This window comes from Bos indicus, chromosome 3 (genome assembly GCF_029378745.1).
Source record: "Bos indicus isolate NIAB-ARS_2022 breed Sahiwal x Tharparkar chromosome 3, NIAB-ARS_B.indTharparkar_mat_pri_1.0, whole genome shotgun sequence".
NCBI classification, from domain to species: Eukaryota; Metazoa; Chordata; class Mammalia; order Artiodactyla; family Bovidae; genus Bos; species Bos indicus.
In genome coordinates this window covers 13,686,138-13,701,862 of record NC_091762.1, presented here as the reverse complement: position 1 = coordinate 13,701,862, position 15,725 = coordinate 13,686,138, and the positions used below count along the sequence as shown (strand labels likewise).

General features: G+C 39.1%; 1 protein-coding gene across 3 annotated transcripts in view; it reads right to left on the bottom strand.

Moving 5' to 3' along the window:
* LOC109579169 (CD48 antigen-like) overlaps positions 1 to 15,725 on the bottom strand; it is a 49,323-nt gene that overhangs the window by 23,053 nt on the left and 10,545 nt on the right. For all 3 annotated transcript variants that reach the window (XM_070784330.1, XM_070784327.1, XM_070784320.1), the window contains 3 exons: positions 2,154 to 2,450; positions 418 to 546; positions 136 to 218 (listed from right to left, as the gene is read on the bottom strand). In XM_070784330.1, coding sequence (XP_070640431.1) covers positions 136 to 218; positions 418 to 546; positions 2,154 to 2,450 — 509 coding nt within the window. The remainder of the gene's footprint in view (positions 1 to 135; positions 219 to 417; positions 547 to 2,153; positions 2,451 to 15,725) is intronic.

The window sequence follows — 15,725 nt, the reverse complement described above, 5'->3', positions numbered from 1 at the left end:
AATTTTCTTAGTTAACATTGTTGACTGTCTGAAAAGTGTTAAAGAGGCAGTAGGAACAGAAACATCAGTGACAAGATTTGACAAACTCAGGCCAGGCAGTGAGAGACCTGGGAGAGCACACAGCCCAGCTCTCACCTTGTTTGAGCTCTCTTGAGATTTCTGCTGGCTCAGCTCTACATACTGGATGCTATCATCATCAGCATCTTGTGATCTTGCACCTGAGAGACAGGCAGAGTGGAGGTTGAATCTGAGCCTTGGAAATCTGCACTCTCACCCACTGCTATGGACACAGACCATGGCCAGACCTACTAAACCCTCTGCAGGGACATTTCAAGGGAACAAACTGTAGGAGAAAGGATATCAAGAATGCAATGAGAAAGAGAGGTTTGTGGGCATGGAAGGAGAAGGGAAACCTGCCTTTTCCAGTCTCCATCTTCTTCCTACGTATCTTCCAAAGGTACAGTCCACCTCCGAGGATCAATAACACAGCCGCAACTGCCCCAAGGATGCCTGGCAAGAGTTCAGCAATGACCAGATTGGCTGAATCTGTTTTCCTCAAACATAGAGGGCAAATAAGTTAAAGTCAAGAGAGAGCTTGAGATATTCATTGCCAAAGGAAGATAGACAGCAGGTGGAGAAGTCTAAACAGTCCTGGTTCAGAAGCTGAAGAGGGAAGAGTATAGCAGTTTCTTTCCTTCAACCAGGTCCTAAGCTCCTGCTTGGTGACAAGGGTACTAAGATGAGTAAGATGGGGTGGAGATGACTGAGAAAGTATCTAAGTCTGCTAGCCAGAGGGATTGCAGTAAAACAGAGCTTTACCCCTTGCAAAGAGGTCCTCAGGGAGGGCCTCCCAGAGGAGGTGATGCATAAACCGACCTTGAGGGATGAGCAGCAGTTTCCCAGATATTCACGGTGGGCACAGTATTCCAGGAAGGAGGGGTACCACATTTGGGAAATGGCAGTATCTAAAGCCAGCCCCTGGGAGTTGCCAGCACTTTATTGCAGCAGGCAGGACTGGGCAGGGAATGAGATGTAGGTGAGAGGGATTAGTGAGGGCTTGTGGGTAATGCTGAGTATTGAAAATCACCTGACACTCTAGTCTTAGGGTAGAGAGGTCCAATTAACAGATGTTTTAAGTGATCCTGACATTTCAGACCCCTGCACCAGCTCATGGAGGATGGTTTACAGAGGGTGAGACTGCACACAGGATAAGGTTATTCATTCATTCAGTGCAACTTTGATTACATAAACTTTGGCCAGAAGCTTGTGCTTGCACAGGGATTCAAAGAATAAAACATGGCTCCTGCCTTCATAGTGTTCCTGCCCATGGAGGAGACAAATCCATAAACAGATAATCAGCACTCAGTGTAGGAGTTGCCACAGACACCCTGAGGGAGTCAATGCCTGAAGGCAGGATGGCTATATCATGGCAGGACTCTGTGCAAAATGAAAAGGCAGACTCCTTGTTAAAAAATTATGAAAATTTCAAGACATCAGTAGATTTTTAGACAAATTATCAGATTTTTAGACCAATCATGGGGCCTATCTTAGGGCAGGGCCATGTGTGAATGCATTTTCACATGCCCACATATCTGCAGTGGCTGAGGAGAATCCTCCATGAAGAATGAGACAGGGAGTCAAGGACATAGGGTGAAGAAGGGCTGATGGTCAAGGAAACAACATGTCCAGAGGTGCAAAAACTTGCAAAAGCAGGGCACATTCTGGAATGACAAACAAGGAATTCAGTGGTAAGTGTATAAATAAGGTCAGAAATGTGGACAGAGGAGCGTCTGAGCCCGTCCATGACATCCCACCGGAAGTCATGGAGGTTAGACTTGAAGAAAAGCCACAAATGACCCAGTGTGATTACTTTCCTGAAGACCATGCTGAATGCACAATGGATGTTGGATAGTGGTGGAGAGAGGCACTGAAAAACGACTACCTGGGCTAGCAGGGGCAAGCAGTTTAGAGCAGGTCATGGATGTGAGACACACTGAAAAGCAAAGGTAAGTTGGATGTTTTTCCTACACTCCTGTATGAAGTGGTCAGAAAGCAGTGCTAAGAAAATGGTGGGAAGAAAAGCCCTGAACCCCCAGACCTCAGTGCTATCTGACCTCTGAAAGTGCTCCTCCCCTCTGGCAGATTGCACTCACCATGGACGCAGACTCCCCCAAGGTTGAAGAAGGCAGTTTTATATCCCACCGGGTTGCTGACCACACAGACGAGGCTGGCATTGGGCTGGCCTCTTGGCACACTCACAGCCAGAATGTATGGGCTGGAAGCTGGTTCTAATGTCCTTCTCTGCTCCCATTCTCCGGGGATGCCCTTGTTCTCCCAGGTCACGTTCAGATCGTCTGTGGCCCCAGAGGCTCTGCACTCCAGGGTGACGTTGCACCAGTCTGGTGTGATGGATGTTGATCCCACCAGAATCTGGGGAGAGGGCACGGGCTCTGGGGTAGGAGGCAACAAAAGAATTAAACTTCACATATGTGGAAAACTTTACATGCCACAGTTTAATATCTATTACCTCATTGAAGCCAAGGTGTATAAGGAAGCCTTATAAAGAAAGTGAAGGAGTGAGTGATAGTTGCTCAGTCGTGTCTGACTCTCTGCGATCCCATGGACTGTAGCCTGCCAATCACCTCTGTCCATGGAATTTTCCAAGCAAAAACATTGGATTGGGTTGCCATTTCCTTCTCCTATAAAGCAAGTGGGTGCATTTTATACTTAAAACATAATTTTCCTAAAGCTGAATATTCACCAAAAGCTTGGAATGGGGCTATTGGGTTAGGCCCTATGTAATTTCAGTAAGTTTCACAAGCCTTAAGAGTCATCCACAAGAAAATAAAATTTGCATTCCATTTTCTTAGGGCTTATTATTTTTTTAAAATTGGATTTTTCCCAGAAGAGCAAGAAGCTTGGGAGCTTGGGACAGAAGGGCTTGTCCTGGTTCATGGCCTGTGTCTCCAGCTGAGATGAAGCATGGGACAGCACAGCTTTTATGGAAAAGGACATCTGGTTAGTTCTGGAAGGCCGGAGAAAGGCACTAGGCTCCCAAAAGTAGAGAGGCATTTGTGGGAGATGCTGTGGTAGTAACTAGGAATGACAATTCCAAGTGTGGTTAGAACATTCCACTGAACTTGTGGTATAGACAGGAAGAAAAGTGACAGATTTACAAGCTGCCTTAGAAATCCCGTGGGGACTTATGAATTGTCTTCTCCATAGAAGGATATTTCCCTATGCAGGGAGGATATTTAGGAAAAGACAGAAGACAGTGTTCACTAAATGGGTTCCTTAATAAGCATTACAGTGTAAACTTTCTCTATACTTATGTAGCATTTAAGAGCTAAACTGTGGTGTCTTTTCTTAGTGAGGCCATTAATGGATTGGCTCTGAGCGAGAAGACAGTGTACAGGGGATTCTAACTACACTTGGATTTCCAAATCATGGTAGAATAATGGGCCCTCAAAGATGGTCCATGTCTTAATCCATTGAACCTGTGGTTATGTTACATTACATGAAAAAGGGGAATTAAGGTAACAGATAGAATGAAGGCTGCTAATCAGTTGACCTTAAAATTGTGAGATTATTCTGGATTATCTGGATGGGCAAAATGCAACCATAAGTTTCCTTGAACGAGAAAGAAGGCACGGATGCGAGCAAGACACTAGGATATATGACTTAACAACTATCCATGGTCAGAAATACCTCTATGAGATCTTCAGAGTTCAGGTGGGGGGCTCCAACACTTTGATGGACCAAAAATCCTAGGTCAGCCACGGGGAAAGGGTAAGAAGAGTTTTGCTTTACCTCATCACCTTGATCCCAGGCCAGCATGACTCAGTGCTGAGAGAGATACCTCTAGACTGTGACTTTTCCCACAGGAGAAAGAGGGAATGAAGTGATAGTCTAGCTTCCCCATAATTTGTGAGGCATTGCCTGGGAAGCTGGCTTCTGTCTCACGGCACCCAGAACAGTGAGGACATTATCTGAGGTTTCATGCACACGTGCTAAGTCACTTCAGTTGTGTCCAACTCTTTGCAAACCTATGGACTGTAGCCCACCAGGCTGCTCTGTCCATGGGATTCTCCAGGCAAGAATACTGGAATGGATTGCCACGCCCTTCTCGAGGGGATCTTCTCAACTCAGGGATCGAACCCACATTTTTATGTCTCCTGCATTGGCAGGTGGGTTCTTTACCAAACAAATGTAAGTGGAAGGGCATCTCAGCAACTGGGACACATGGCCTGGAAAACCATTTCTCACATATACCTACAGATGGTGGTCAATGCAACCCTATACCCAGAACCTCACATACTCCTGCAGCCAGCATCCCACATGCCTCTACAGCTGAAGCCTCACATTTGTTGAACTTTACAGTAAATGTCTTTTTTTTTTTCCTTAAAGCCAGCCCTAAAATACTAGAAGAAGAGACTGCTTACTCAAATACACAGACACCAATGCAAGGCTACAAAATGGAGAATAAGGGAAACATGACAATACCAAAGGAACAAAACTAACTCCAATAACCAACCTCAAAGAAATAGAGATCTATAAAATGCCTAACAAATAATTCAATATAGTAATGTTAAATAAGCTCAGCAAGATACCAAAGAACACAGACAGACCATTAAGAAAAATTTGGAAAACAATTTGTGACCAAAATGAGAAGAACCATTCAGAAGAACCAAACAGAAATTCTGGAACTAAAAATATGACTGCATTAAAAATTCAATAAAGGGTCTCATCAGCAGACTTGATCAAGCAGAAGAAACAATCAGCAAAATCAAAGACAGAGCATTTGAAATTATACAGTCAGAGTAGGAAAAGGAAAAAGAGTGAAAAAAATCTATGGGATACCACAGGAAAATCAATACACACATTATGGGAGTTCCAAAGAGAAGACAAAGAAAAAAAGTAGAAAGCTTATTTAAAGAAATTATGGCTGAAAAATTCCTAAGTCTGGGCAAGTAAATGTACATTCAGATTCACAAAGCCCAAAGGTTCCACGATGGTATAATCAAAGAAGTATAAATCAAGACCTGTAATAACTGAATATTCAAAAGTCAAAGAGAAAGACAGACTTTTGAAAATAGTAAGAGAAGGGCATCATATACGAGGGAATCTCTTCAAGAATATCATCAAAGGGAGAGGAGGAAAGGAAGGAGGAGGGGAGACAGGAGGAGGAGGGAGAAGGGCGAAGAGAAGAAACAGCAGCACCAGCTAACATCCATGGGCATCAATCCTCCAGGGTTGCTTTAAGTGCTTTACATTAGCTTATTACAAAACCTCTAGAGAAAGATACTGTTTTTATTTACATAATACAAGAGGACACTTAGGCACACCAAAATTGAGTTAACAGAGATCCCATGGCCAATACCAATAAGACACTGTTCATGTCCTTCGATGATTTGTTAATGTCTCTTGGTACTATTATTGAGTTCTCGAGCATGGTCACCTCTAGAAGTGGTGCCTTACTCAACACAATGCAATGGCTATAACCATTAAGGCTGGAGTGGAGAGATGCAGAAGGACCTTCATTCAGAACGGGCAAAGAAAGTGAGACCACCATAAAAATTTGTTGACAATAGCTTTAAGCAACATGACATGGCTTGGAGAATTTGGTAATTAGCATTGACAAAAGTATCCCTTTATTATGAGAGATACTTTTGACTGAGTAAGGGATGTGGTCAGTGTTCTTTTCTACACTCATAGTTATAGCCGCCAACCACCAGAAGTCTTTGCAGGTGACAAAAAAGCATGGGGAAGATGTCATTTGTTCAGCCTCTCTATATACTTGACTGACAGCTTCAACATCAGAACTTTTGTAGCTGTAGTGCAAGCTCTTGGAAGGGCGGGGCCACTTAGTCTTCGCCTGCACAGTGTCTAGAACTCAGCAGTCATTTAGATATATGACCTAATATTCATTTAGGAAGAATGATTATTAAAAGCCCATAAACCACAATGGATACAAGAAATAACATAAACCTCTGGCCTTTAGGCTTTGGGAAAGCTTGTGCTGTGGGTCCAGGCTCTGCCACCTCCTGGCTGGGTGATTAAAGAAATCACTTAAGCATTCTAAACCTCAATTTCCTTACTTATAGAAAGAGAGAATTACAACATATATTTCTTGGAGATATTTTGAAGATGTGATTATGAGGTAAGAATTGAGAGTATGAATTGTGGAACAGACTTGCAAGGATTTTGAACTTTTGCCCTGTTTCTTAATTAGATACATGATCCTGTAGAAATTGTCTAAACTCAGTGCATCTCAGTTTCGTCATCTGAAAAATGTGATAATAATAGTACTTATCTCATGGGGTTTTTGTGAGGACCAAGTTAATACGTATAAAGTGCTGAGAACAATGTCTGGCACACAGGAAGATCTGTTTAAATGTTCAGTCATAGAATGCGTTTAAAGTTCATGGCACACTGAAAATGCTCAATTAATGGTTGCTATAGTGTATTTGGAGAAGGCAATGGCACCCCACTCCAGTACTCTTGCCTGGAAAACCCCATGGATGGAGGAGCCTGGTAGGCTGCAGTCCATGGGATCGCTGAGGGTGGGAAACGACTGAGCGACTTCACTTCCACTTTTCACTTTCATGCATTGGAGAAGGAAATGGCAACCCACTCCAGTGTTCTTGCCTGGAGAATCCCAGGGACGGGGGAGCCTGGTGGGCTGCCGTCTGTGGGGTCGCACAGAGTCGGACGTGACTGAAGTGACTTAGCAGCAGCAGTATAGTGTATTTTACTGGTAATAGTCAACATAAGCTGAAAGGAGGGGGCATCTACTGTGAAATGTGAATGAATTGCAAATTGCTACAAGTTATGATTTTAATTTAGTGCTATTGTCTGTTTCCTGTTAATGACACTCTAAACTTCGCACATCAAAAAAAAAAAAAAAAAAGAATATCATCAAATTTCTCAGCAAAAACCTTATAGACCAAGAGAGAATGGAATGATGTATTCTAAAGTACTGAAAAAACCCCACTGGTAACCAAAATTTTTATACCTGGTAAGAATGTCTTAAAAAAGGAGAAGAGATAAAGACTCTCCAAGACAAGCAAAAATTGAGAGAGTTTTTCATCATTAAACCTGCCTTATAAGATATGCCAAAGGGAGCTCTTAATGTTGAAACTAAAAAATGCTAAAAATATACAAAATCATATGAAAGTATAAGTCTCATTGACAATATAGATAAATATAATATGCAATGTTGCAATAATATGTAATTGTGGTGCATAAGTCACTTTTTAACTTTGATATAACAGTTAAAGACAAAAGTATTCAGAATAACTATAATAGAAACATATATTAATGAGTACAAAATATAAAAAAATTTAAATTGTGACATAATAACATAAAATATGTTTGTGTGGGTAAAAGTAAAAGTGCAGAGTTTTTATATGTGATTGAAATTAAATTAGTTGTTCAAAATAGGGTGTTATAAATATGTTTTATCTAAGCTTCACGGTAACCACAAAAAAGTATACCTATAAAAGATACATGCAAGAAAAAGAAATAAATCAAAACATATTAATATAGAAAAACCATCAAATTGCAAGGGAAGACAGTAAGGGAGAAAGAATGGAACAAAAGAACTACAAAACAGATTAAACAAAATGACAATTACAAATAAAAAAAATGGGGCCTAATTAAACTTAAAAGCTTTTGCACAGCAAAGGAAACCATAAACGAGATGAAAAAAGGCCTCAGAGTGGGAGAAAATATTTGCAAATGAAGCAATGAAAGACTAATCTTCAAAATATACAAGCAGCGCACGCAGCTGAAAAAAAAATCAGTCAAAAAATGACAGAACCTAAATAGATATTTCTCCAAAGAAAACATACACATGACCAACAAACACATGAAAAGATGCTGAACATTGCTCATTACTAGAGAAATACAAATCAAAACTATAATGAGGTATCACCTCACACAGGTCAGAAGGGCCATCACCAAAAATTCTACAGAAAATAAATTCTGGAGAGGGTGTGGAGAACTTGCACAGTTGGTGGGAATGTAAATTGACACAACTACTATGGAGAACAGTATGGGGATTCCCTAAAAACTAAAAATATAACTATCATATGACCCAGCAATTCCACTACTGGGCATACACCTGAGAAAACCATAATTCAAAAAGACACAAGTCTTTTGATGTGGCTTTCTTCACTTGTAAAAATACATTTATGAAAAAATATATTTATGATTCATCCACCTGTTGCATGCATCGAGTAGGTTACTTTTATTGCCAACTAGAATTCCATTGTATAGATATAACATAGCTTAAAAATTTTTTGTTTGTTTTTGACAGTTGTCTTTTATATCTTGGTTGTTGCTAGTTTGGAGTGATTATGAATAAAGCTACCCTAAACATTAAAAAATAATTAAACTTTAAAAAAAGACACATGTACCCCAATGTTCATAGTAGCACTATTTCCAATAGCCAGGGCATGGAAGAAATCTAGCTGTCCATCAACAGATGAATGGATAAAGAAGTTGTGGTACATATATACAGTAGAATACTACTCAGCCATAAAAGGAAATGAACCTAAGTTAGTTATAGTGAGGTGGATGAACCTAGAGCCTGTTATACAAAGTGAAGTAAGCCAGAAAGAGAAAAAGAAATATTATATAGTAACACACATATATGGAATCTAGAAATATGGTACTGATGAATTTATTTGCAGGGTGGGGATAGAGATAAAGAATGTAAGGAATAAACTTATAGACACAGTTGGGGAAGAAGAGGGTGGGATGAATTGAGAGAGTAGCATTGATATATATACCCTGCAATGTGTAAAATAGATAGGTAGTGAGAAGCAGCTGTAGAACACAGGGAACTCAGCAGTGATGACCTACTGCACTGGGATAGGGGGTGGGGTGGGAGGGAGGATCAAGATGGAGGGGATATATGTATACGTATAGCTGATTCATATTTTTTATGGCACATACCAACACAACATTGTAAAGCAATTATACTCCAGTAAAAAAATATCCCCCAAAACAAAAAATGAAATTGTAAATTCTTATACTTTAAATATAGATTAAGCTCCCCAATAAAAGACATAGAGTAACTGAATGAATAAAACAAGACTTAACTTTATATATATATGATATACAATATCAATATATGATATCTACAAGAGACTCATTTTAGTTTTAAGGGCACACATAGGCTAAATGTGAGGGATGGGAAAAGATATTCCATGGAAATGGGAACCAAAAGAGAGTATGGGTGGCTACACTGATGGCAAACAAAATAGACATTAAATCAAAAGCTGTCATGAAGACGAAGGAAGTCCTTACATAATGATAGAGGGTCAATTCAATAGGAAGATATAACAATGATAAATATTTATGCATCCAACATCAGAACACCTATAATATATAGAGCATACAGTGACATAAGAAATAGATAGCAATAGAATGATTGTGGACTTGAATACCCTGCTTTCAAGAGTGGATAGAAAATTTAGACAGGAAGTCAAGAAGGAAACAGCAGACTTGAATGATACTATAGACCAAATGGAGCTAACAAACATATACTGTATGTATGTATGTATTTTGTATGAAAGTCACTCAGTTGCATCTGATGCTTTGCAACCCCATGGACTATACATTCCATGGAATTTTCCAGGCCAGAATTCTGAAGTGGGTAGCCTTTCCCTTCTCCATGGGATCTTCCCAACCCAGGGACTGAACCCAGGTGTCCCCCATTGCAGGGAGGTTCTTTACCAGCTGAGTCACAAGGGAAGCCCAAGAATACTGGAGTGGGTAGTCTATCCCTTCTCCAGGGGATCTTCCTGACTCAGGAATCAAACTGGGGTTTCCTGCACTGCAGGCAATTTTTTAAAATTTAATTATTATTATTATATTTTATACTTTACAATATTATATTGGCTTTGCCATACATAAACATGCATCCATCACAGATGTACACGTGTTCCCATCCTGAACCCCCCTCCCACCTCCCTCCCCATACCATCCCTCTGGGTCATTCCAGTGCACAAGCCCCAAGCTTCCTATATCTGCAGGCAATACTTTACCAACTATAACGAACCAAATGGATGTACCAAACAGAATATTATACCCAAAGCAGTAGAATTCATATTCTTCTCAAGTGCATACAGTACATTCTCCAGGATACATCATATGTTAGGCCATGAAACAATACTTAAAATTTAAGAAATTATATCAAATATCTTTTCCATCACAATGGAATGAAATTAGGAAACAATAAATGAAGAAAAATAGGAAAATTTACAAACACATGGAAATTACTAGCACATTTTTGAATAACCATTGAGTCAAAGAAGAAATCTTAAGGGAAATAAAAAAATATCTTGAGTAAAAGAAAAGGAAAAAAATACCCAACCCAGGGATTGAACTCAGGTCTCCCACATTGCAGGCGAATTCTTTACCATCCAAGCCACAAGGGAAGCCCATAAAACCTACAGAAGGAAGCACAAGCAGTACTAACCAACAAACACATGAAAAGACGTTCAGCATTGCTCATTATTAGAGAAATGCAAATCAAAACTACAATGAGGTATCACCTTACACAGGTCAGAATCAGCTCAGTTCAGTTCAATCTCTCAGTCATGTCCAACTCTTTGCAACCCCATGGACTGCAGCATGCCAGTTCTCCCCGTTCCTCATCTTTTCCCAAAGTGTGCCTAAATTCAAGTCTATTGTGTCAGTGATTCCATCCAGTCTTCTCATCCTCTGATGCCCTCTTCTCCTTCTGCCCTCAATCTTTCCCAGGATCAGGGACTTTTCCAATTAGTTGGCTGTTCACATCAGATGACCAAAATACTGGAGCTTCAGCTTCAGCATCAGTCACTCCAATGAGTATTCAGGGTTGATATCCTCTAGGATGGACTGGTTTGATCTCCTTGCTGTCCAAGCGACTTTCAGGAGTCTTCTTCAGCACCACTTATTTTGCATTCTGCATCAATTATTTTGCGTTCTGCTTTCTTTACTGTCCAGCTTTCACAACCATACGTGACCACTGGGAAGACCATAGCCTTTACTATATGGACCTTTGTCGGCAAAGCAATGTCTCTGCTTTTCAACACACTCCAGGTTTGTCATAACTTTCCTGCCAAGAAGCACTTGTCTTCTGATTTCACGGCTGCAATAACTATCCACAGTGATTTTAGAGCCCAGGAAGAGGAAATCTACCACTACTTCCACATTTTCCCTTTCTATTTGTCATGAAGTAATGGGGCCAGTTGCCATTATCTTAACTTTTTTAATGTTTAGTTTAAAGTCGGCTCTTTCACTCTCCTCCTTCACCCTCATCAAGAGGCTCTTTAGTTCCTCTTCACTTTCTAGAGTGGTATCATCCACATAACTGAGGTTGTTGATATTTCTCTAACCTATTTTGATTCCAGTTGTATCTCATCCAGCCTAGCGTTTCTCATGATGTGCTCAGTGTATAGGTTAAACAAACAGGGTGACAGCAGGCAGCCTTGTCATACTCCTTTCACAAAAGCTACCATCAGTTCAGTTCAGTTCAGTTCAGTTTAGTTGCTGAGTAGTGTCTGACTCTTTGTGACCCCATGAATCGCAGCATGGAGCTACTATATGACCCAGCAATTCCACTACTGGGCATATACTCAGAGAAAAAAATAGTTCAAAAAGACATATGCCCCAGTGTGCACTACAGCACAATTTACAATAGCCAGGACATGGAAGCAATCTAGATGTCTATAAGCAGATAAAATTGTTACCTATACAATGGAATATTACTCAGCCATGAAAAGGAACTAATTTAAGTCAGTTGTAGTGAAGTGGATGAACCTAGAATCTGTTATGCAGAGTGAAGTAAGTCATAAGGAGAAAAACAAATATCACGTATTAGCACATGTATATGGAATCTAGAAAAATGGCACTGATGAACCTAATTTCAGGGCAGGATAGAGATTTGGAAGTACAGAACAAACTTGTGGACACAGTCAGGAAAGAGGAGGGTGGGATGAATTAAGAGAGTAACTTTGCAATATATGCATTATTATGTGTGAAATAGATAGCTAGTGGGAAGTTAACACAGCCAGCTCAGCCCAGTATTCTGTGATGACCTAGAGGGGTGGGCTAGCTGGAGTGGGAGGGAGGATTAAGAAGGAGGGAACATATTTTTACTTATGGCTGATTCATGTTGTTGTAAGGTAGAAACCAACACAATATTGTAAAGCAATTATCCTCCAATTAAAAAATAAATTAAAAAAGCAGTATTAAGAAAGAATTTTATAGTGATAAACATATTAAAGAATAAAGTTCTCAAACTACTTAAGTTTACATCTCAAGGAACTAAAACAAAGAAAAACCTAAGCCAGAAGTTGGCAGAAGTAAGGAAGTCATAAGCATTACAGCAGAAATGAATGAAATAGATACTAGAAAGACAATAAAAAACTCAGTGAACCTAAGAGTGTGTTGGAAAGATAAGCAAAATTGACTTAGCAAGACAAGAAAAAAAACAAGGAAGAATCAATTAATATCAGAAAATGAGATTACTGGTGCACAGAAATAAAGAGATCTTAAGAAACCATTATGAACAATTATATACCATCAAACTACAAAATCCTGAAAAAACAAAAAGGATAAATTCTTGGAAACATACAGCCTATATAGTTTGAATCAATAGAAAATACACAACTAGAACAGATCAATAATAATAAATAAGGAGTTTTAATTAGCAACAAAAAACTTCCCAACAAAGAAAATTTCATGACTGAATGGAGTCACAGGTGAATTTTATAAAATCACATACCAAAGAATTAATCTAATCCCTCTTAAACACTTCCAAAAAAAGTAGTAGTATAGGGAACAAACACATTTAAAGATGTTGGCATATCCTAAGCCAAACTAACACACCACACAAAAAATTATAGGCCAATGACCCTGATGAACATAAATGCAAAATCTCCACCAAAGTACTAGTAAATGGAATTCAACAAAATATTAAAAGGATCAAACACCATGACCAACTGGGATTTAATCTAAAGATGCAACGATGTTTCAGAATATGCAAATCAAAGGATGGGGAACACGTGTACATCCGTGGCAGATGCATGTTGATGTATGGCAAAACCAATACAATACTGTAAAGTTAAAAAAATAATAAAAAAGAAAAAAAATAATGTGATATACCACATTAAAACAATGAAGGATAAAAATCACACAATAATTCAATAGATGTGGAAAAAGCATATGACAAAAACCAATATTCTTTCATGATTTAAAACTCTCAAATTAAGAATAGAAGGAAGCTATTTTAACACAATAAAGGCCATATATGAAAGCCTACAACTAACATCAAACTCAATGGTGAATGATTTAAAGCTTTCCTCTAACGTTAGGAACAAGGCAAGTGTGTCTGTTTGCTGTTTCTATTCAATTTAGGACTGGAAGTTCTAGCAACAGCAAGCAGGCAAGCAAAAGAAATAAAAGGCACCCAAATTGGAAAGGAAGAAGTAAAATTACATGATCTTGTATGTAGAGAAATCTAAAGATTCCACAGAAAAATTATTTTAGAACTAGTGATTTCAACAAAATTGCAGGACACAAAATCAACATATGAAAATCTTTTGCACATCTATACACTAACAATGAACTATCTGAAAATGAAATCAAGGAAACAATCCCACTTACATTACAATCAAAATGAATAAAATATTTAGGAATAATCTTAACTAAGGATTGAAAGATCTGTGTACCAAAAACTATAAATATTGATGATAGATATATACACACAAATATATAGAAAGACATTACACGTTCATGAATTTGAGGAATTAATATTGTTGAAATGTTCACAGTACCAAAGCAATCTATAGATTCTGTCCAAACTGTTTAAATATAATTAGGGAGTTTTTACAAAAAGAGAAAAAAATCTTGAAATTCATCAGTTCAGTTCAGTTCAGTCACTCAGTTGTGTTTGATTCTTTGTGACCCCATGAACCGCAGCAAGCCAGGCCTCCCTGTCCATCACCAACTCCTCGAGTCCCCCCAACCTCATGTCCATCGAGTCGGTGATGCCATCCAGTCATCTCATCCTCTGTCATCCTTTTCTCCTCCTGGCCCCAATCCCTCCCAGCATCAGAGTCTTTTCCAATGAGTCAACTCTTTGCATGAGGTGGCCAAAGTATTGGAGTTTCAGCTTTAGCATCAGTCATTCCAAAGAACACCCAGGACTGATCTCCTTTAGAATGGACTGGTTGTATGGAACCACAAAAGATCCCAAATAGTAGAAGCAGCTTAGAGCAAGAAGTAGTAAACTGGAGGCATCACATTTCCTTATTTCAAAGTATACAGTGCTACTTAAAACAGACATAAAAACAGACATATAAACTAATGGAACAGAATAAAAATCCCAGAAATAAGCCCATGCATATATGATCAACTGATCTTTGACAAGGAAACCAGGAATACACAATGGGGAAAGGGAAGTCTTCTCAAAAAATGGTGCTTTGGCAAAGACAGAAATATAGATCAATGGAACAAAATAGAAAGCCCAGAGATAAATCCACTCACCTATGGACACCTTATCTTTGACAAAGGAGGCAAGAATATACAATGGATTAAAGACAATCTCTTTAACCAGTGGTGCTGGGAAATCTGGTCAACCACTTGTAAAAGAATGAAACTAGAACACTTTCTAACACCATACACAAAAATAAACTCAAAATGGATTAAAGATCTAAACATAAGACCAGAAACTATAAAACTCCTAGAGGAAAACATAGGCAAAACGCTCTCTGACATACATCACAGCAGGATCCACTATGACCCACCTCCCAGAATATTGGAAATAAAAGCAAAAATAAACAAATGGGACCTAATTAACCTTAAAAGCTTCTGCACATCCAAGGAAACTATCAGCAAGGTGAAAAGACAGCCTTCAGAATGGGAGAAAATAATAGCAAATGAAGCAACTGACAAACAACTAATCTCAAAAATATACAAGCAACTCCTACAGCTCAACTCCAGAAAAATAAATGACCCAATCAAAAAATGGGCCAAAGACCTAAATAGACATTTCTCCAAAGACAAACAGATGGCTAACAAACACATGAAAAGATGCTCAACATCACTCATTATCAGAGAAATGCAAATCAAGACCACTATGAGGTACCATTTCATGCCAGTCAGAATGGCTGCAATCCAAAAGTCTACAAATAATAAATGTTGGAGAGGGTGTGGAGAAAAGGGAACCCTCTTACACTGTTGGTGGGAATGCAAACTAGTACAGCCACTCTAGAAAACAGTGTGGAGATTCCTTAAAAAACTGGAAATAGAACTGCCTTATGATCCAGCAATCCCACTGCTGGGCATACACACTGAGGAAACCAGAAGGGAAAGAGACACATGTACCCCAATGTTCACCGCAGCACTGTTTATAATAGCCAGGACATGGAAGCAACCTAGATGTCTATCAGCAGATGAATGGATAAGAAAGCTGTGGTACATATACACAATGGAGTATTACTCAGCCATTAAAAAGAATACATTTGAATCAGTTCTAATGAGGTGGATGAAACTGGAGCCTATTATACAGAGTGAAGTAAGCCAGAAGGAAAAACACCAATACAGTATACTAATGCATATATATGGAATTTAGAAAGATGATAACAATAACCCTGTGTACGAGACAGCAAAAGAGACACTGATGTATGGAACAGTCTTTTGGACTCTGTGGGAGAGGGAGAGGGTGG